This window comes from Tympanuchus pallidicinctus, unplaced genomic scaffold, assembly GCF_026119805.1.
Source record: "Tympanuchus pallidicinctus isolate F22 unplaced genomic scaffold, pur_lepc_1.0 scaffold11, whole genome shotgun sequence".
Lineage (NCBI taxonomy): Eukaryota > Metazoa > Chordata > Aves > Galliformes > Phasianidae > Tympanuchus > Tympanuchus pallidicinctus.
In genome coordinates, this window is record NW_026294627.1 from 8,601,429 (window position 1) to 8,623,813 (window position 22,385).

General features: G+C 49.4%; 1 protein-coding gene across 2 annotated transcripts in view; it reads left to right on the top strand.

Moving 5' to 3' along the window:
• Nucleotides 1-1,285: 1,285 nt before the first annotated feature.
• The window catches only part of AMOTL1 (angiomotin like 1), a 54,575-nt gene continuing 33,475 nt past the window's right edge, over nt 1,286-22,385 (top strand). Inside the window, exons 1-3 of one of the 2 annotated variants that reach the window (XM_052671329.1) lie at nt 1,286-1,369; nt 9,025-9,171; nt 11,379-12,273. In XM_052671329.1, the coding sequence (XP_052527289.1) occupies nt 1,327-1,369; nt 9,025-9,171; nt 11,379-12,273 (1,085 nt within the window). In that variant the 5' untranslated portion in view covers nt 1,286-1,326. Of the gene's footprint in view, nt 1,370-9,024; nt 9,172-11,378; nt 12,274-22,385 lie in introns of those variants that run through there. The other variant, XM_052671330.1, reaches the window with a different exon arrangement.

Consider the following 22,385-nt stretch of genomic DNA (forward strand, 5'->3'; position numbering starts at 1 on the left):
CCACTTTTCCACCTCCTTCCTTCCCCATCAGAGATGGTTCTGCAGCCATTCTGGATGAGCTTGTTGAATGGCAGAAAAAAAAGTCGGATTGAAAAGGCAGGGCAACCCCAGGCTGCAGGAAATGCTGCGTTGGTGGTACGGTGATACAGTGTGGGAATGAACACACAGGGAATGAATCCCATTGGACAAGTAGAAAAGGAAGGGAAAAAAAAGCCCCGGTCCCTGCACTGTTTGCTCCCACTGCTCAGTGGACATCCAGCTGTTTCTTTTTCTTTGCTGCACTGACCTTATCTCGCACTGGAGTGAATCCAGGAACCAGTGCTCTGCTGAGCAGCCAGTGACCGAGCAGGTCAGGTTTAGGGGGAAATGAAAGCTCTTTGGCAGAGCTGGAAAAACAGATGTGCAGAGAGATTCCTTCAAACACAGCACTGCCTATGAAGCTCCTATCGTAGGGGACAGCAGCTTGAAGGGAAGCTGCTTGCAGGCATTTGGGGTTGCCGCAGGGCCAGGCGCCCTGGGACAATTATTTGCTGGCATGTTACATTAGGAATCTGAGTGATTACACGCATGGGTGGGTGCAAATGTAACGAGCATCCATACCCGGGTGTGCCTGCAGTTCAGGACAGCCAGTACCAGATCTGGTAGCAGCAGCAGTGCCCAGGTGCTGGAGGATCCTTACTTCCCCGTGCTGGGGAAGTTCTGTACCAAGAGTGGAGCTGCAGCATGGGGAAGGCAGAGCGGTGCTGGCCTGGTGCTGCTGGGTGGGCACGATGCATGTGGCCGAAACCTTCCTGTAGCATTCAGATTCCCTCAACTGCAGAGGGATTACAAAACTCTCTTTCCAGCCTGCTGCCCTCCACGACTGTGTGGTTTATAGATCAAAGTGGAATCAAATAGGAAAAAAAGGCTGTGAAAACCACTTGGAAAGCTGTTCCAGAAAATGAGGAATTTTGCAGAGAATTTAAGCATTTAAAAGCTTTAATTTGTGACTAGCTGTAGGTGTCCTCACTCGCTGGAGAGGAGTTTCACTAGATGGCCTTTTAGGGTCTCTTACAGCCAAAACGATTCCACGATTTTAGAAGTGCAAGGGGGAGGCGACGCTTCCATCCCCTGCGTGCTTCCTAGGATGGAATTCAGGTCCCGCGAGCACCAGCCCCCGCCCCCATGTATAAACTCCGCCCCCACGCCCAGACCGCGCCCACAACCTCTAGGCCACGCCCACTACTACCCGTTAGCCCCGCCCCTTCTCGTGGCCCTGCCCCTTCGCTGGTGCCGCCCCCGCCCCGCCCCAGCGGAGCGCGCCCGGGGGCGGCGGGAGCGGCGCGGATGGCCGCGGTGCTGCCGGGGGCGGCGGGGCGCGGAGCCGGAGGTGAGCGCCGGGTGGTCTCGGGATCCGCGTGTGTGCGCGGTCGTGCTGAGCGGTGGCGGGATGTCGGTGGGGTGGCCGGCGTCGTGCCGGGGGATCCGGGGTGAAAGTGGGCTGCTCGGTAGACCCTTCAGAGCCCTGTCTCCGTGCTTCTCCCCGGGGCGCTTGGGCGACTTTCTCTCCGCTTCGCCAGCAGAGGTGCGAGACGGCTGCACCCCGAGCGATGGTGCGGTGCTGTCCCGCACGAACGCGGCGGTAGGAGGAGGGCTTCCAACGGGGCTGTCCGCGGGCGGTGCTGCGCGGAGCCCCGCGGGGACCGGGAGCGGCTCTGCGCCGTCCCCAGGCGTCCGGCTCGGGGCTGGGGCCGCCGGAGAGCCGGTATTTCTCCTGCACGGAGAGAGGAGGTCGAGTTCTATGTAAAAGCGAAACGCATTGAGACAGGAGGAATAAATAAATGGTACGCGAAATGAACTTCTCCCCCTTCCTAGCCCTCCTGCCGTGGTTTGCGATTCGTGTTGAACTACAGGAAGGTCGCTGCTCGCCTGTTTTCCTCTTGCGATGGAAAGAAGTGCACTTTTTTTTCCTTTTTCCTGGACCGGGAGCAGCTGCGGGGCCGGGGGCAGCGCGGGGCTGTGCTGCTGTTGCCTTGCGAGTAATACGGCGGGGGAGATTGGCGAGACTGGGGAGGCTTTGGAGCTGGGCAGTGGGCTCGTTTTCCCGCGGGCAGTGCCTGGCTGTGCCCTGCCCACGTAGAGGTTTTTGCGGACACCTGCGTGTGTGAATGAATATGTGGTCGTTGGTGGTGAGCAGAACAACTCCAGTGGGGTTCAGTCCTCAGGGACGGCACTCTCCCAAGTGAATCTTTCAGATAAAAATGATTTTATGATAATAAAATGTCATATAGAATCATAGGATGGCTTCAGTTAGAAGGGACCTCAAAGCCTTCCCGGCTCCAACCCCCTTCCGTGGGCTGGTTGCCCCCCACCAGCTCAGCTGCCTGGGGCCCGTCCAGCCTGGCCTTGAGCACCTCCAGGGGTGGAGCACCACAGCTCTCTTCCAGTGGAGGAAGGACATTAACCAGCGTGGCTTTGGCGAGGAGGCAAAGTCACTGTGTGCTGGGATGGTGCGTGGAGGCAAGATGTGCCCCCCAGCCTTGCCTTCCCATGGGATGCACTGCAGGAGAGCAAGCGTGCCCCAAGGTCCCTGGGGATGGCAGCATTTGGGGTCACCCCCTTGATTGTCATTTATATCCCTGCATAATGGCAGTGCTTGGGGGTCCCAGCAGCAGTCCCTGCACTGCTTGTCATGGCTCAGTGCTGAGCCCTCCCTCGGCAACAGGTCTGTCACAACTGGAGCAAAGCACGTGGTGCTGTGCCCAGCACTGTGGACTGGCTCTGGTGTGATGCTGCTCAGGGTGGAGGCAGGAGAATGGGAGGATGTGCCTGCTGCACCTCCCTATGCTGGAAGCCATCAGAGGGCTGCGAGCTCATGTTCTCACTCAACTTTTTGTTGAAACTTCATGCTCATAGGAAGAGGTTTTGTTTCTTTCTTTCTTTTTTTTTTTTTTTTTGGTATTGAAGTGACTTTCTCAGCAGGTCGGGTTTAGTTGTGTTTTATGGGCACAAAGGGGGGAGAAGGTCTTAGCGCTGTCGTCCTGCTGCGGGTGAGGGCGGGAGCAGCGGGATGTGCAGGGGATGGATGCTGCTCAGTCACTTGGGAGCAGGAGCTGAAGGCAGTCACCTCATTAGCACCTTTGTGTGTAACACTTTTATTGCGTTCCCGCACTTTGAAAGCGGCTGACTCTAAATTGCAAGTAATGATTTAATAACAGAAGGCGCATAATTTTAATATATATTCTGGTGGGAAGAAGGCTTAATGTCTTTTCCCCTTAGATGGGGCGGTTAAGATAAGAATAAGGCAGCGGCTGTGCATAGGGTTGGGTTATCGCTCAGTTATGTATGTGGATGGAGCAAAGTGCTGGCTGTGTGGCTCGCTGTGTAAAAAAGGAAAAGCTTGAGAAATATGAAGATGCATAAGATAGAGTTCAGTGCCTGCATTTTCAGTTAAAGAGTACTGTACGGTCTTTGTACTATTTTTGTTCTATCCGTATCCCAGGCTCCTTTGTACGCTTGCAAGTTTGTGGGAATGACTCAGGGAGAAAGCTATTTAACCTAAAGGACACCACTGGCAGGAAACTGCCTGGAGAAAGAGCAGCACTGGGGACTGAGTGGGAACCGGGGGGACGTCTGTGTGCTGGAGGAACAGGAGCCCAAAGCTGCTCCCAAATGGGAGGAACTGGGGCACAAAATGCCCACATCAAGGCACAGCTCATGCACTGCAAGAAGGGAGTTTTATGACGTGGTTGCTGGAAGTGCCCGGGAACCAGCCTTAATGATCCCAGTGTCTTTGCAGTCCTGGGTCCTGTTTCACTTCTGTTTAATTAATGGAAAGGCTTAAATATCCAATGAAAGTGATCGTGCCAGGGCATTTCTGTAACGAGATCGCTTTTAAAGGCAGTAAGTACAGCACAGTTAGTTGTAGCTTCAGCTCCTGCTTGGTTGATGCTTTGTCCATGTTGTGGCTGGTTGATGCTGATTCCCAAGCTCCGTGCCAGCCTTTGTGCTTCACTCCTTGTCAGAGAGTTCCTTCCTGTGCTGCTTTGGCTCTGAGCAGCACCTCACCTTTTAGCTCAGAGCAGCAACGCCAACACAAGTTGTAATCATGGCACTTTGATCAAAGCAGAAATTTCAATTATTGATTCAATTCCTTGAATCCTTATTATAAATCCAGGCTGGCTCTGCATTGTAGACTCAGTGCTGTAGCCTCAGAGGTAAATTTGTACCTTATAATAAGTAGAGACACATATTTTTCTGTAAGCCGTAATGAAGCTTTGTAAAAAGCATGTCTCCTTGCTCCTCCCAGTGCAGGTTACATGGCATCCCTCTGCAAGTCAGATACCCCATCTGCAGCCCGCTTCTCCACAGCATGCCAACCTGGGAAGGTGGAAGGGAAAAAAAACCAACAACCCATGAATTATTAAAATTTCATAAAAATCATGTCCCAGCGAGATGAAAGCACTGCTGCCATCTGTGCCCCCCACACGCCCATGCACCTGATCTGCGGGCATCCGCTGGGCAGGCAGCCTGGGCCCTGCGCTCACAGCATCCATGTGATCTGCTGCCAGCTCTGTGAGCTGCCTTCCAAGGGTGGTTGCTTTGCTTTGTTCCTAACTCTGGGTTCGGCCGCTTTGTTTTTGCTGAGGGGAAATGTATATGAAAATCAGTGTGTTGGGCTGAAGTTAAATGGAAAGCGTTTGGTTATATATGCATTTAAATTTGGGGGTTTGCTGCTCCCGTTGCCTCTTCTCATTAACCTTTGTATCACGGAATCACAGAATATCCCAAGTTGGAAGAGAGCCTAAAAGATCATTAAATTCAACTCCCAGCTCTATGCAGAACCACCCAAATCCAAATCCAGTGTCCGAGAGTGCTGTCCAAACGCTCCCAAAGCTCCAGCAGCTGGGGACTGTGCCTGCTGCTCTGTTGTATGCCCGCTGTCCCGTGGGGCCCGACCTTTCCCTAACACGCAGCCTGACCCTCCTGTGATAGTTTCTCCCGTTGTTCAGTGCTCTCCTGGGTAGTGGCCTTTTTGGAAAGGGAAGTGGTAGTACCCAGCTAGAGTCTCCCAGAGCTCTTTTAGGACAGGGGAACAGCACAATGCTGTGAGCAAAGGTTCCTGTCCCTAAGTTGCAGAGGGACTGGGTTCTTGTGCATCCTGCCCAGCGCAGGGCTGGGTGGGGCATCTCGTGTCTGGGACACGGTTGTATCCCATTGGGAAATCATAGCCCAGTCTTGGTGTGGCACCAGCGGTGCTTTAACTGTCCTTGTCTCGTTTTCCTTCACCAATACTTTTCTCACTGACCCGAGATAAGTGATGAGTGCTTCATCCTTGGAAATACTCAAGGTCAGGCTGGATGGGGATCTGAGCACCTGATGGAGCTGTAGGTTTCCCTGTTCATTGCGGGGAATTCAACTGGGTGGCCTTTGAGGATCCCTTCCAACTCAAACTGTAATTTACCCAGCAACAGGGCAGAGGAAATATTCCAAAGGTGGAATGAGGTATTTATATTTCTTGCTGGCTTGGCTGTGAGACAAAAGGACAGATGTGGGCTTTGAAACGGTGTCATTTTTGTTCTGTCATTTTTGGATCCTCCTTACAGACCATGGAGGAGTTTATGGGAAAGCGCAAAGCCGCCTTACTCCCTTCTTAATTTCAGATGGCTGCTTTGGAAGGTGCTTGAAATGCTCCAGTCTCTTTTTGAGCTGCAGCACAGCTTGGGAGGAGATTATTTGGAGGACACCCACTGCTTGTGTTTGGCAGGATGGAGGATTTTGGGAGCGGTGAATGATGGTGGAGGAGCCACATGGAAAGCAGCGCCCAGTGCTGCATCAAAATAGCAGCAGGCCACGCAAAATGGGCATTTTTGGGGTGTTTCAGTAAAGATGTAAGTCACAGTAGGTTGGCTGGAAGAACACCGCCTACTCCAAATAGCTTTTGAGGAGGAAATCTGCTTCCTGGAAGTGCTGGTATTGCTATGAAGACGTGGCTTTCCTGTAAAGTCACAGCAGTATGCTTCCTATGAGGTTTTGGGTTAGATCCCTTTCAAAACCAGACCAAAACCACATCAGAAACAGGAAATATTTAAGCATCTGTGGGTCCTTGCAGCATTTCCAGCATTAATCTTAGTGAATGATTCATTGAAATGGTTACGAATCTTGAAATGAATTGCGTAGCTGTATCAGAATGATATGGCATAATTATGTGCTTATCTTCGACAAAGGAAACATGAATTGGTGTTGGGCAACCACTGAGATCTGGGAGAATTGGTAGTGAGGCAGAAATCATAGAATGTCTTGGGTTGGAGGGGACTTGAAGCCCACTCAGCCCCAATCCCTGCCGTGGGCTGATTGCTCCCCACCAGCTCAGGCTGCCCAGGGCCCGTCCAGCCTGGCCTTGTGCACCTCCAGGGATGGGGCACCACAGCCCTCTGGGCAGCTGGGCCAGGGTCTCATTGGAAATGAGAAATGAGGGAGGAGCTTGGCGAGGACCGACCAAAGCAGGAGATGTGATCATGTCTTGGAAATGGATGCGATAGATATTGGGTATACAGCAGCTGAGAGGGTTGTGTCTATGGACCAGATTGTGTATACACACTGTTGCACTACAGTGGTGGTTCAGATCAATCAAATGCAGCATGGACTTCCAGCTGTTTTTAGTTTTTTCCTTGATGTTTTAAGTTTATGGTTGGTCAGCACTCCCACTGCTTGTTAGCGAACAGAGTGGTTTTGTGGAAAGGTTTTGACTAATTGTGCTAATGGGTTTCCATAAAACTACTGTTTCAGCCACGCATTGTATCTCCCTCAGTTTTATCTTTAAATGAGTTTAAAGCATTATTTTCACCTAAAGTATTACAAAATTATGAAATTGTCAGTGCGGTCCTCTAGACTGAGGTTTCATGAGAAAGAGAGGCTCAGAGCAATGTCTCACTGCAGCATGAGCTGTGCTGGAAGAAGGTCTGTTCCAAGTGCATCCTCTGGGCAGTGCCTGAGGTCAGGGTCCTCCTGCTGGGAGCATCCTCATCCCAGTCCTCTACACTGGGGGTGGACTCAGTCCCCTTCTGAAGGTGAAGCTCCTTCTAATGACGGAGGGGCCTGTGCTAACCAAGATATCTAAGCAAGAACTAATGATGGTCAGGTTCTAAATCCTTAAGTCCAGGATTTTTTTTCTTTGGAGGCTTCAGTAACACCTTCCTCAGCAAAGTGGTAGCAGCGGATGTCGCTCTGCTTGTTTTTTCTCAAGTGACCACAACTCTGAGGAATTCTTTTGATTTCTGTACTGACCTTGTGCATGGGTATTGCAGCAGAGGAGCCTTTTCTTTGCTCCATTTGGCTATCAGAAGTTGGGTAACCCTCACTCCAGGCAGGTTGCCTTTCCCTGGAACCCTCCTGGCCCAGCTGAACTGCTCTGGTGCTCAGGACATGCCTGGATGTGGGTGGCATTCCATGGGTGCGCCCCATCTCATCCCACTCCTTGTCTTTAGCTGTGATTCCCAGCAAAGCCATCTTGTTGTGCATCTCCTCATGCGCCCTTTGCTGCAGATACAGCACTTGAAGACACAACCCGAGGGTGTCTAATGACTCAAAATACAGCATGCAGATGAATGAAAGCAAAATTTTAGTAGCAGTTTTTCTTTTAGCTTTTGTTTGCCGAGTTGTGACGCCTAGCTGATGGCTGTTTAGGTTGTCTGTAATGCCTGAAACCATTTTTTTTTTTACCCTATGTGTTTCATCCCAATCCAGTTTTTATTTGTAAAACAAGCCTGGGCTCGCAACTCTTTGTTTCAGGCAGAATTCCCGGTCTGAGGGCAGGGCTGTGTGTGTGTGCAGGAGCAGTGAAGGGTGTCTGGGATGTTGTTCTGTGCCACAGTACAGCAGTCATGTTGGAAAATGGGGTTTGGAGGTTTTCCTTGCATCTTTATCAGCACAAATGCTAGAACAGCCTTCTGTGCTAATTTTGACAAATATGTTTGGCTTATATTTGCTCAAGTGAACAATCCTCTCCTCCTTGCTCTCTAAATGTAGATAACTGCCTTACAAATCTGTGCATAACATGAATGGTGAAGCGATGAATTCATTAACATTTTGCACAAACGCCTGTTTCCTCTCCTCTGGGCGTAGAAGAATATAGTTTTTACAACTTTGTGCCTGTAATCAGGATGGGCTAGATCCTGCTGCCCTGCTTTGTGCAGGGGGTGGAGTCAGCAATAATGTGTCAGAAGAATATGCTTCTCTGCTTGTGCAAGCTCGTCCCCGTATTCATGGGCTTCCCATCCTGCTAGGATGGACAGATGCCCTGCTGGGATGCATGGGCACTCTGCTGGTGCCACTGTGACCTGGGTCACTCTGCTCCTGCTGGACATTTTCCTGGGGTTCTCAGCTACATCCATGTTAAGAACATCTGGACAAAGGGATTGGACTCCCTTGGGGGTATTGGCTTATTTTATGTCCTAGTAATTTTCTGTCTTACTGAGCTGTTATTTGTGATCAAATTTTGCAGTAAAGTCTTTCACAGACTGTAGTCCCGCTGGACATGTGGCTGTGTCCTCACCTTTTTCCCTCTTCTTTACCCATTCCTTCTTTCAGTTTTACGCCAGTTCTGTTTGCTTCGTGTCCTGGGGCTATGACTTGATTTGTGACCTTGTTGCTGTTCACAGAATGGTTGGAAGGGCCCTCTGTGTCCATCTGCTCCAAACCCTGCTCCAGCAGGGACACCCAGAGCGGGGTGCCCAGGGCCAAGCCCGGGCGGCATTGGAAGACCTCCAAGAAGGAGATTCCACAGCCTCTGTTGGCCAACCTGTAAGCCTGCTGGTTCTTGTAAGCCAGGCTGGGTCAGCCTGGCTGTGTTCCTGGGGTGGGCTGGGGCGTGAGATGGCACTGATGATTCATTGCCTCCTGGTTGTTCCTCAGCCTGACCCCAGCAGGGCCTCTCAGACACCGAACAAGGCTCAAAAATTATTTGAACTTCTGTCATTAATCCGGGCTTTATATTTTATCATTCAAATAACTTATTTACTGACATCCCACTTTTCTTCCTTGCAGGCTCCTCAGCTGCATGCTACAAGCCCACCAGCCCAGGCCAGATACTGGAAGACACTGGCTTTCTTTATCAGGACCACCAGTTGTTTGCTGGCAGGCATGACATTTCTCCACTAACAGCTGAAGCTGTCAGTGCTAAAGAAAAAGCTGGTGAGTGAGTTGCCACTCTTCCATATGAACCCATCACAGTTATGTCTGGGTTTTCCCTGAGCATTAACTAACCAGACATCATTTTTAAATATTTACTGAGATGAAGGTCACCTCCTCATCCCCAGCACAGGCAGAAGGCAGGTTCCTTTGATGGAAGTGTTATAACCCGCTGTCATTTGTCACCTGTTTCTATTTCTCCTTCTGGATGTGGTTGCTCTTCACTGAGCAGCAGGACTGAGGTGCATAGCTTCTTGCCAGCAGAACAGCACTGCTGGTCCTTCTGAACCTCAGAAACAGGCCACCGAAGTACATCCCCTGAATACAGGGATCTAATGGATGACTAGTGCAGGAATGAAAATCCTTCTGGTGTTTTGAGTATGTGACGTTGGTTTTATCTGCTTTCCTTGCTTATAGTCTAATAACTTGTACAGTGAGCTTTCTTGCATGTAAGAGAGGTTTTTTATTTCAAGTCTGCAAAACGACTATTATGGCAAGACTCCTGTGCAGTGTGATAACACAAATACAGCAGTATGACTTCACCGTAGCTTCAGGGGCATATGTGGATGGACGTTTGGCTATTGTGCAGCTAGCTGGGTGGGTTTGTATCATTGGAACTAGATGATCTTTAAGATTCCTTCCAACCTGAGCCATTCATCTTGTTGGCTGAAACACTGGCTCAGGAAGCTGGCAGACCCTCTGAGTTATGGTGTCCAGGTTGCCACCCCAGCCAGTCAGGTACTTACTGATGTTGTTCAGGGAAGGCAGAGGAGATGTGTTCTGCAGGGCAGATGTGGAGTGGAACAGCCTCCCCCAAGCTTTACAATCATTGTTAAGCTTTTATGGCAAAAACAGTGTTAGTGGAAATGGCCAGTTGTCACAGAATAAGAGTCAAGGGTTTTTCTTCTCCTCTGGCATCCAGGTTGTATACAAGTTGTCCCACGTTATGTGCAGTAACTGGTGAAACATGGGGAAACAGCAGACCTCAGGAGAAAGTTTTGCTTTTTAACAACTTTTGAACGCCAAGAAAACAAATATAAGTACTGCTGAGGAGCTCCTTTGAGAATTGGAAACAGCGGGATAGAGAAAGAAAGTTGCCAAAAATGACCTCAAAAACTGAACTCAGAACAGCACCTCCTCCTCCTTGCCTAGGAAAATGGGAGGACTCTGCAGAGCTGAGGGCTGATTTTCACCCACCAGGAGCACTCCTTTGGATGCAGACACAAATGCTTTACACCTCTTTGGGATGGGTTCATGGGATTCAGCTGGGAGGATTATGCCATTAGGTGCCTTGCTCCAGGCAAGCTTCAATGTGTGCATCACTTTCTATGACTTATGCCCACATTGCTGTGTAGAACAAACAGGACTAAGATGAAGAAGGGAGCTGGAGACTGTTTTGGTATTTCACCTAATTCCTCAGCTGTGTGCCTTCACTTCAGTTACAGCATCTGTAAGACCTTATCCCATACAAACGCATCTTGTGAGGCTGGGTGAAGAAGTTATATGAAGAAGTTGTCTCTGTATTACTTCAGTCTATGTTATGGTTGTCTGTCTGATCTGTGATGCTTAAAGCTCTGGTACTACATTGCAACCTTAACGTCTTCCTTGTATTCACCCAGCAAAATTACAAAAGTTGGTACTGACTTGCACAGAATTAGTGTTATTGGCCAGAAGGGAAATTGCAGTTTTAAGAAAGAATGCCAGAGCACAGATTCCTCTTTAATTACGCTCCCAGAGCTCTTTTATTTTCAGTAGGATTTTAGGCTTTTTCTGTGACACATCCTGTGTTGTATCTTATTGTGGCATGCAGTGCACTTGTGAGGGGATTCAGCTCTCTAACTTCAGCTGTCAAAAATGCGCTGATTTGGTATTGCTATGGAGGCTCCTCTGTAATCTGTGCCAGGCATCTCCAGAGAGAGATTTACCCAATTCCTGTCTTAGAGAGATCACGTTTCCCTGTCCCACCATTGACTGAGGTTGGAGCCATGGGTATGGGGCATGTGGAGAATGTTGAGGGGAGGGCTGGGGAAGGGATGGGGTCACTTAGCTTAATCAGAATTAGGGGTGAGCTGCCATAAGGAGATGAGAATGGTACAGCCGTGGGGGGTAAGAGGAGCAGAGAGAGTGAGGCCTCTGAAAGTAGAACGGTGCTGTTCTCAGGCGGCCCAGAACAAGGTGTTCTCCTAACCACTGCCTTCTCTTCCACCCAGCCGAGGAAACCCTCTGCACCTTGCACCCTCCAGCCTTCCTCCGGAGCTCAGAGGTGGAGATGCGAGGCTCGGAGGAGGTGGCAGCCGGCACGGTCCTGCAGCGTCTGATCCAGGAGCAGCTGAGGTATGGCAACCCCAGCGAGAACATGAACCTGCTGGCCATCCAGCACCAGGCAACGGGCAGCGCCGGCCCCTCCAACAGCACTGCCAGCACTCTCTCTTCCACAGAAAACCTCGCGCCCGAGGACCCACAAATGGTCCAGCCGTCGGCGCGGCAGGAACCGCAGGGGCAGGAGCACCAGGGGGACGGTGCTGCGATGGAGAAGCAGCCCCGGGCCGCGCAGCCCCCACACAGCAGCGAGGAGCTCCCCACCTACGAGGAGGCCAAGGCCCAGTCGCAGTATTTCCGGGGGCAGCCGCCGGCAGGGCCGGGATTTTATGTCGCCGGCACCTCTGGCCAGAAGTCCAGGACTGAGGGGAGGCCGACGGTGAGCCGGGCCGGCAGCGGGCAGGCGCATAAGGACGATGCGCTGAAGGAGCTGAAGCAGGGCCACGTGCGCTCGCTGAGCGAGAGGATCATGCAGCTCTCACTGGAGAGGAACGGGGCCAAGCAGCACCCGCCTGCCCCGGCAGGCAGCAAGGGGCCGAAGGCCGCCCCAACACCCAGCAAAGGCATGGACCCGCGGGGCCCGCCGCCCGAGTACCCCTACAAGGCCAAGGTGGCGGCGGCGGTGTCCCCCAGCAGCAAGGCCCCTGATCATGGGCTCTTCTATGGCGAGCAGCACCCGGCAGGGCCGCAGGACGTCCTCAAGGCCTCCTTTGTGGCCCCGCAGCCCTCCAGGACCGAGGTGGCCGTTGTCCGTTACCAGCCGCCCCCAGAGTATGGGGTGACCAGGTAATGCCTGGGGTGCGGGCCTGGCAGCCTGTGGCCACAGGGGTCTGGTTGCCTTCAAGGCTTCCTCTTTCACCACCCTTTTAGTTCTTGGTATGGAAAGGGGGGAAAATTCCTAGCTGTGCAACCAACCTCGTGTCCAGCTCTTGTTTGGGTGTTGAAGTGCCGGGGTGGCAGCTGGGCTGTAACTGTTGTAATTCATGTGGAAGAGTTTGCAGATGAGATTTCACCTGTAACTGCACAAAGAGCTCTCTCTGAGAATGTGGGAGCTTATAACCTAAGCCCTGTATCCTTGAGATCTTCAGAACCCCAAACTAAGGAAAGAAAGTGGAAAACCTGCATGAAGCTTAATTGTGAGATAGAGACGTCTCTTTATTTCAGGCCTTTCTCTTTGCTCGATAGGGGGGGGGGGAGGAACTGTTCGCTTTACAAAGAGGGCTAGATAAAGTGTATACATCACTTAGGCCCTACTTAAATCCTCCAAACAAAGCTTACATGAGACTTTTATGGAGCTTGGCCCCTTGTGCTGGGCCTCTGCATGAGGATGGTTTTATTCCAAGCGCATTACAAATAATCCACAGTGTTTATTTCCTGTGAGCTGATTGCTGAGAGCCACACGGCTCCTGCCAGCACCGCGCTGCCTGGCTCTAAGGCGGGGGCTGGCCTGTGCCATGTCACAGCTTCCTTCATCATCTGTCCATCCAAAGCTGTTTTTCTTGCTCTTCCTAAACGCGAGTGATTCTCCATTTCATCCTGCAGCCTCCTAGGCAGTATTTTGCCAGCCTTGCTGGGTGGGTTCAGAACCTGTGTTGTGCAATTGTGGTTTTCATTTTAGAGGTTGCTTAATTAGGTTTTCACTGACACAAAATCTGCAAAGATCTTGATGGCTCTGACTCGGTGCACTTGTTTTTCTGTAGAAAAATCAGGGAGTAAATGCTCTTGTTGGAAAAGTGAAGCTTTTACTTTGAACCAGGTGTGAATTTGCTTCAGTAAATGCTGCAAAACGGTTGTAACTTGGAAAAGACCTGTGCCGTCCCTCTGAGTGGGCAGTGCTGCAGGTCTTCCTCTGACAATCATGTTTTGCTTACCAGTGCTCCCTGCACAGAGCCTGGGTAGTTTTTCAGAGCAAAATGATATTTTAAAGAGCTAAGTGAAAATCTGTTTATTCTGAGAGACATCTATAGGAACTTGAGAGCTACAGGGTCAAGTTGAGGCTGTGCTCTCTGGAAGCCCTAGCAAGGCTACAGCAGCTGTTCATTCTGCTAACAAACATCTCCAGCACTGGACTCATCTGCACATAAGAGCAGTTAGTTTGGGGTTTTGTTACTGCTCTTGGAAGATGCTGATTCAATAGCCAGTTCTGCTGAGCCTGTTCTGCTGAGTCCATATAGCCAAGCAGACCTGGGCACTGTGCTAACTTCTGTGGCTAACTGGGAATGGCACTGCTGTCAAATAAGGAACCCTTTGATGCTGGTGTCAAAACTTTTCCAGGGACCTGGTCAGTAGGGGTGATACTGAGAAATCTCATGATTGAATGCAGCTTTGCATGCCAGAAAAAAGGAAAAAAGCACAAAGCTGCATTGATCTGTAGGAAAAACCCACAGATATCAGGATTGGAAATGACCTGTAGGGCCACTGATTCCCTGCCTTGCCCCACAAGTCCTCATGTGAGGAGGGAAGTGTGGCTAGGGACCCACACATACTGGCAGGTAACTGCTGAGGGAGATGGAATAACCACAGCTGCTGCTTAATTTGATGTTTGTTCTCCTGTGGCTGGTTGTCAAAGGGAATGCTGCCTTTATAGTCACAGTGGTGAAATCTCATAACTTGTCTGTAAATAGCAGTAGGACTGAAAACAGGGTGTAGGATTTGATACTACAGACACGAGTAGTGGGGTTGGAGTAGATGATCTTGGAAGCTCCCTTCCAACAAGGCCTCTGAGATGATCAGAGGGATGGAACACTCTCCTGTAAAGAAAGGTTGATGAAACTGGGATTGTTTAACTTGGAGAAGAGAAGGCTCCAGAGAGACTTCATTGTGGCCTTCCAGTACTTGAAGGGAGCGTATAAACAGGAGGAGGAACAGCTGTTTACGTGGATTGACAGTGAAAGGACAAGGGGGAATGGTTTTAAACTGAGACAGGGGAGGTTTAGGTTAGATATTAGGGTGAAGTTTTTCATAGAGGGTGGTGACGCACTGGAACAGGTTGCCCAAGGAGGCTGTGGATGCTCCATGCCTGCAGGCATTCAAGGCCTGGCTGGATGTGGCTCTGGGCAGCCTGGTCTGGTGGTTGGTGACCCTGCACATAGCAAGGAGGTTGAAACTGGATGATCTTTGAGATCCTTTTCAAGCCAGGCCATTCTAAGATTCTTTGAACTCAACTATTCTATTCTAAATCTAGATACTCAGTGTTATTCTGAAGACCTCTTATTCGTAGGCTTCTGCAGGAGCCATGGTATTTATATAAATTACACTTGGTGACCTGTCCTTTGTGGAGACCGTGATTGTAGAGCAGAGCTTAAAGCCTGTGGCTTAAAAGGCCAAAAGCCCATAAGGCAAATAAAGAGGAGCCAATATTTATTCTTATTTTAAATTATCAGTATTTTTCAATTGGTTATGGTGCCTTGCGCCCTGACTCACAACTTCTGAATGCTTCAAGTTGGCCAAGTGTAATAGTCTTGAAAAAGCTTTTCCTTTCCTCGTTGCTAGCTTCTAGCACATCTGTTCCTGAAGAATATCCATGCTAACTTTCCTGAGGTGCATGCTCAGAGAGGTCACAGCTTGTCAGGTAAAAGGGGTTTGAAATAATCTAAATTGATCACACAAAACCACAAATTAATTTCGGTTTTCATAACGTTTGGTCTGGTGGTTGTAACATTCTCCAGCTGGAGAATCCATCACAGACTTATTCCACTCGCTAATTGCCCCTTCTGGCACAGATCTGTGTCTTAGTTCCAGCCTGTATTTTCTAGTTACCAGTCTGGATTTTGCAATATCTTTGTCAGATAGTGAGGAGTGCTGTGCTGTCCTTTCTTTAATGCATTAAACAAATGGAGCCTGGAGTCCCTTAATTATTTTACTGCTTTCAAAAAAAAAGAAATCCAACAACCCAACCCATAGCCTTTTCTCATAGAAAACTTAACCAGACACGAGGCAAATAAGACATAACATCACCTCTGCAACACAGCTCAATGTTCCTTGTTTGTGTATCTCATAAACACTTGCTGTGTCAGAGGTTGGCCTGTGAGGAGCTCACCATTCAGCTTGTTACCCACTCAGACATGTGAGGGTAGTGGCAGCCCAGGATAGGGTTCCCCACTCTTTGCTTGTAGCCTGCTGTATTTATTCCTGAGTGGATGAGCTTGTATTTGGACGTGCACAAGTACATATTGTTTCTTCATGCTCTGCTTAAGCAGCGATCCACATCGCTCAGGGTGAGCAGTGAATCCTTTTCATTGCCCCCCGTGGCACCAGTCCAGTCCTGTATGATTTCCTCATGCAATTAATGTGAATGAGGCCTTAAACTGAAACAACACTCCTTGCTGAGGGGTCTTCATTTGTGGTGATGTGAGGAAGTCTTTCATGTGGTCATCTTTTAATTCTGATTTAATCCGTGTATTTTAAAAGACAGCATGAAACTGACAAATGGACTTAGGCTATTTTAAAGCTATGACACTGTTTTATATACTCAAAAACATTCCACCTGGCCTGGATATAGAAGCCTATACTTAACTGCTGGGACAGCCTGTGGCTTCTCCAGATGTGTGTGTATTTAACCTGCCCCACACGTCACTGCTGCTTTCAGACAACCTGTTTATAGTTACTCATTCAATCACGTCTGCACCCACCGAGGCGATACAGTGTGGTCCTTTCACTCCCTGAGGTGCCCAGGAAAGTGAGGGTTGGTGGAGCTGAGGGATGTCACTGGCACCGGCACCAGTGTTGGGCACCCACACTGACTTTGGCTGATGTGCTTCAGTGAGGTCAGCAGCAGTGTAAGCATGGTTTGAGGCAGCACTGCTGGCTGGCGTGGATGCTGGCATCCACAGGGAAGGCTGAAGGCTTGCATCAGGTCCTGGAGGCTGACAGTGTCCCTGCAGAAGAGATTTTTATCATCTCCTGGTCTAGTCTGTCTTTCAGTAAAATAAAGAAGAGATGAAACTGTTCCAGCAACTTTTGTGAAGCCAGTGTCATTTCTCATTCTCCTCTGCTTTTATCCCAGTTGCATCCTCTGTGAAGGTGCAGAAAAATGGGGCTGAGGAGCACACCTTTTCCTTTGCTGGAAATTAACTGGGCTTTAGAAAGGATGTTTGTGAAGAAATAAGGTATCCTCTTTTAACTGTGGAGGATATGTTTAATCACAGAATCATTAAGGCTGGAGAAGGCCCCTAAGGTTACTTAGTCTAATCCCAGCCCACCCCACCATGCCCACTCACCACATCCCTCAGTGCCACATCTCCACGGATCCTGAACGCCTCCAGGGACAGTGACTGTACCACCTCCCTGGGCAGCCTGTGCCACTGCATCACCACTCTACCTGAGAAAAAAATGTTTCCTGATATCCAACCTTAACCTTCTCTGGTTCGTCTTAAGGCAGATATGGTGTATATTTTTAAATGATTTTTCCATGCAGAACATAACACAATCACCTCCAAAGTAGTTGGATGACAACTTTCCAGCACTAACAAGCATCACTATCAAAACAGTGAATTCTAGAGATGAGTCCAAGTGTGCAAATTGGTTTTGAAATAAACCAGAGTGCTTGGACTGTTGCTTTTCCCATAAAACAGGATATTATAAAGACTGTGCTTTGGCTACTGAAAGTCTTCTCCTGTTTCTGGCAGCATCAGCATTTAGTAATGGATATCTAGGCTGTTTCCTTGCACCATGACCAGCAGACTGGGCTTACTGACTTCTCTGATGTCCTGCCTTTTCCCCATGTGTAGGTATCACTGCATTTAGGTGCAGCATCCACAGCAGATAAGGATGTGAGGTGAAATGCTGTGAAAGCTGAACAAGCCAGTCTGCCCTGAAGGCTAGGGAAGGCAAAGCATTCAGAGAAAGATAAGCTACAGAGATTGGAGGAGAGCATTTTAAATACTATTGTAAGTCTTAGAATGGTTTGGGTTGGAAGGGGCTTTTAAGATCACCTAGATCCAGCCCTGCTATAGGTGGGGACACCTCTCTCTAGATCAGGTTGCTCACAGCCCACACAGCCTGGCATTGAATGCTTCCAGGTCCTCACGGTAGGTTGCAGCCTACATCCTTACTCAGCTGTCTGTTTTCTGTCCCTGCACAGAGGTGACCTGAGTTGTACCTGAACCAGTGTGAAGGTAGACTTTCCCTCCCAGAACATTTCCAAGGCAGATTACTTCTGAATGCTGCCTTGCTTTATTGAGCAGTAGCTCTTCTGTATTTGTGATTGCCTGGCAGTCAGTGAGTAGACTTTATCATTAGTTGGTTTCAGATTCCTTTATTCAGTTACACATTGCCCTCAGCAGTCTTGTGTTGACCTCTCTCTTCCCAAGGAGTTCCAACAGGTGTGTTAAGGCTGTGTCTGAATGTAGGGTTGTGGATGGCCTTGCTGAATTCTGTCAGATTTCTTACGGCAGTGAGGTCCGTGGTGAAGAGTTTTGCTGAAGAAACTGTATTGCAAGCTGTTACATATGCTGCAAGCTGTATATCATGTGAGACAGTGCAGTGTAGTGATCCTAGGGATCACTGGTCTGTCTGCCTTCTTGTGTCTCTCTATGCTAGAAGCCAATTTCTTTCTTTTTTCATTTTCTGCATTGTATTGCAGAAATTAACATTGCAGAAATTAATAGAAGCCCTATTTCTAGAAGAATGCCAGCAAAATTATGTTTTCAATATAAATGTTGCTGCGGTGTTGCAGCCTATCCAAACCTTGGGATATCCCCCAGTTTCATGCTTTTAAAAAAGACAATTTTTGATGGAACTGTGCTTGGCTGAAAGGTTTTAGCCTGCTCTAATGTAGAGCAAGATCAGTGTTTAAAGTACAGCAAAAACATTTTGAGAATGTCATTCTTTGCTAAGTCCAAAGGAGTTCAGGATAATCCTGATTGCTTTGTTTCTTTTGAGTTCTAAAGAGGTCGAATGTGAACAAAGCTCCTATTCCTACAAATATTGATTTATTAATTTGACTTGCTGTGTTGATTTTATCGTATACACATTGAGGCACTCCACCGTTGACTAAGTCATAATTAAACTAGGACAGATTAAATAAGTAAAAGGGAAGCTGGAACTGGGTAATGCCTATTATGTTGAACAGCCACGCTTCAGAAGGAGCTGTGTGTGTTCTGGTTCTATGTCCCAAGTTGGAGAATGCTTCAGAGAATCTCTCCTGCAGCCCCAGCTGTAAGGATGCTGGGGTCTGACTGTTGCTGCTAACCTGTAATAACTCAGTGTGTGATTCACCCTTCAAGGGAATGGAGGTCCTGAGCACCTCTCCTCACTCTTGGGAATAAAGCCAAGCAGATGAAGTGTGTGTGAAAAGGTTAGTGATGGGAGGTTGGATTTCCCACAAGTACAGTCTCAGGTGTTCAGAGGGTTGTATCTACAACAGGAGATCGCAGTACTTGATCATGAAAAAGAAAAATCACTGTATCTCACCTGGATTAGATTCAGAGATCAATTGAAAAGTGTGTTATGTTGCTCAAAGCTATTCCCATACAGAAGTGAGAAAATCTGTATCTGTAGCAAGTGTGTCCTTCATAGCAATATAACTGTGCCCAGACAGCAGGGCTTTTACATGTGTTAAACCAGCTGCCTTTTGTTTTGACAGAGCTAGCTCCCACTTAGCTGCACTAATTGTGGTAACACACCACAGTGCAGACTGGCTGTCAGCTGCATTTGCACAAGTTTGTGGAGCACCTTTTGCACTGTGAGTGACATCCCTTGTTCCACTGCTTATGGTATTGTTTGTTGTGCAGTTTTTCAAGCGAACAGTATTTCAGTCCTGCATGAGTGCAAGATCCCTGTGAAGATACTGTGAGGGCTGTGCCACGTGGTGTTGGTTGGTCTCAGGGAGATAAAACAAGCCCTTAGCTCACTGTGACCCCTGGAGCAGCTGCTGTGAGGCCCAGACCCAGCTGCAGGCAGAAGCGGTGAGGACGGAGAGGACTCAGCTGCTGAAGATGTTTGCATGAGGCTGCTCACTGTGTACATGCCTGATTTCATTGTGCTTATGGACTCTGAGAAACAGTGCTGTTGGGACTTTAGCCTCACAGACTTTTTGCAGGACACCTTTGTGAAGGGGAGATGGATGCTTCAAGTTTCCCCATGAATCCAGAGGGAGCAGAGCCAAGCAGCTACGCTAACACAGTCCTTACAGCTTCCATGCTGTACCCAGTCTTCCTGGTGATCTCAGTGCTGCCTCCACCTCCTGTGCTCTGAGCAGTAAGAAATTTCCCTGGATTAAAATGGTCTCTGCAACTAGCACTTGAATCAGATCATAGAAACGTTAAGGTTGAAAAGACCTTTAATATCACCTGGTCCAACCATCAGCCCATCCCCACCATGCTTACTAACCACGTTCCTCAGTGCCACATCTCCATGGGTCCTGAACACCTCCAGGGATGGTGATTGCACCACCTCCATGGGCAGCCTGTGCCAATGCCTCACCACTCTTTCTGAGAATAAATTGTTCCTAATACCCAACCTGAACCTCCCCTAGCACAACTTAAGGCTATTACCTTTCATCAGTTATCTAGGAGAAGAGGCCAACCCCCACCTCACCACAACCTCCTGTAAGTTGTAGAGTGATAAGGACTTCCCTGAGTCTCCTCCAGACTGAACAATCCCAGTTCCCTCAGCTCCACAGACTTGGGCTCCAGACTTTTCACAGATTCATTGCCCTTCTGTGCAACAGGTACTGATCTGCTCTCCCTCTGTGGGTCTGTTTCTGCACAAATATTTCAGCTGGCAGCAGATATTCTTCTGTAGATCCAGTGGATTTAGAGGAGCAGTTACTGCCTGTCTTGGCTAGGCATTGTATCCTTGTCCTTTGGCCATGGCAGCAGCAAAATCCATGCCAGCATGGCTCAGTTGTGACAGAGCACTGGAACAGGCTGCCCAGAGAGCTTGTGGAGTCTCCTTCTCTGAAGATATTCAAGAGCTGTCTGGTTGATTCTTTTGTACCTGCTGTAGAGAACCTGCTTTAGCAGAGGATTGGACCTGATTGTTTCCAGAGGTCCCTTCCAATCCCTGCAACCCCTGTGATTATTTCATAAGGATGTGGTGGGAGCCAACCAGCTGAAAGCAGCCTGGCAGAAAAGGACCTGGGAGACACCAAGCTGAACATGAGTCAGCAATGTGCCCTTGATGCTGAGTTAACTCCTGATGCTAAGAAGGCTGGCAGCATCCTGCACTGCATCAGGCAGAGCGTTGCCAGCAGGGTGAGGGAGGTGATGCTTCTCCTCTGCTCAGCATTGGTGAGGCCGCACCTGGAGTCCTGTGTGCAGTTCTGCACCCCCCGGAACAGGAGAGGCATGGGCATGCTGGAGAGAGTCACCAGTGTGATGAGGGAGTGGAGTACCTCTGCTGTGAGGAAAGGATTACATCTGGACTGTTCAGTCTGAAGAAGGGGAGGCTCAGGGATCTCACAGAATGGCCCGGGTTTAAGGGACCTCAAGGATCATGAATCTTCAACCTGCCTACCACAGGCAGGTCCAACAACCTCTCCATATACTAGACCAGGTTGCCCTGGGCCCCATCCGATCTGGCCTTGAACACCTCCAGAGATGGGGCATCCACAACCTCTCTGGGCAGCTGTTCCAGCACCTTACCACTCTCATAGTAAAGAGCTTCCCGTCTCATCAATGTCCATAAATACCTGAGGGGAGAGTGTAAAAAGGATGGAACCAGACTCTTGTTAGTGGTGCCCAGTGTCAGGACAGGAGGCAGTGAACACAAACAGGAATAGGGAGCTTTCAGAATTTCCAGGATGTGCTTCAATGCTGTATGGTAGATGGAGGACTGACACAGTTTGCCCAGAGAGGCTGTTGGGTCTTCTTGCAGACACCTAAAAGCTGTAGGGGAGCTGCACCAAACTTCCAGCGGTCCCTTTCAACCCCAAACCATTCCATGGTTTTGTGACTGCCTGCAAAGGCAGCAAACCGCAAAAACAGGTGAGCAAGGACCAGCATCTTAACCTGGTGTGTAGCTCTGGAGCTGCCTCAGACCCATCACGCTGAGGACATTTTAATGGAAATTGGGGCTCCTTTTGCAGCCCAGGCTTTGCTGAGCTCAGTCTGAAGGCTGTGGCCTGCAGGCCCACCGGCCAGGAAGTCACCATGGGAGGGGTGCACACACTCCTTTCCTTTCTGGCGCTGTGGCTGATGACAAATGCAGGGGACCGAGGCCTCCTGGCACACTGAGCTGGAGTGGCACCCTGCCTCCACCGTGCCCCTCTTTGTGCTAAGGCAGCAGACCTTCCTGCAGGCATGGCTGAATGCTGCGCCCCTCAGAAGGGGACAGCCAGCCTCAGGGCAGGGCTGCTCGGGGCAGGTGAAAGCCATCCTGAGGCCGGAGGGAGCTCATTTTCAGTCTGTTAGCTTTTAGGGCAGGATTTTAAAAGTGTGCTCACTTTTCATCTTGTTCTGCTGCAATTGCAGGTAGTGATGGGTTATTATCATTGGAAGCAGAATGAGGTCAACGCTGGGAGTTTTTGAAAACCCCTGTTTGAGATGCTGTGTACACAGCAGTCATCATATTTATTATGTATTTATATAGCACAAAACTGTCTGCCTGCAGAACAGTCTTCATAGATCTGTGAGGGTAAATGCATCCATCCGCTAGATCTCCTTACTGTATGGAGATAAGGGCAGTGTGGGCTGTGCAAGGCCGACAGCTTGCGATGAAGCCAAAATACACCTCTTAAAGAGTGCTTGATTGCTGGACTTCAGGTTGAGCTAAAATATGCCTTGTAGGTCTTGAGGTAGAGCAGAGAAAATGTGGCCTAGGCTGAGCCACTTAATGAGAAATGATGTTGATTTTGGAGCCCGTGTTTTAGCTTTGGTGTCTTGGCTGAGGAGCTCTGTGTGTGGCTGCCTACCTTGGCCAGGTCCCCAAGGTCAAAACTGGCCTGGCTGGGTGTG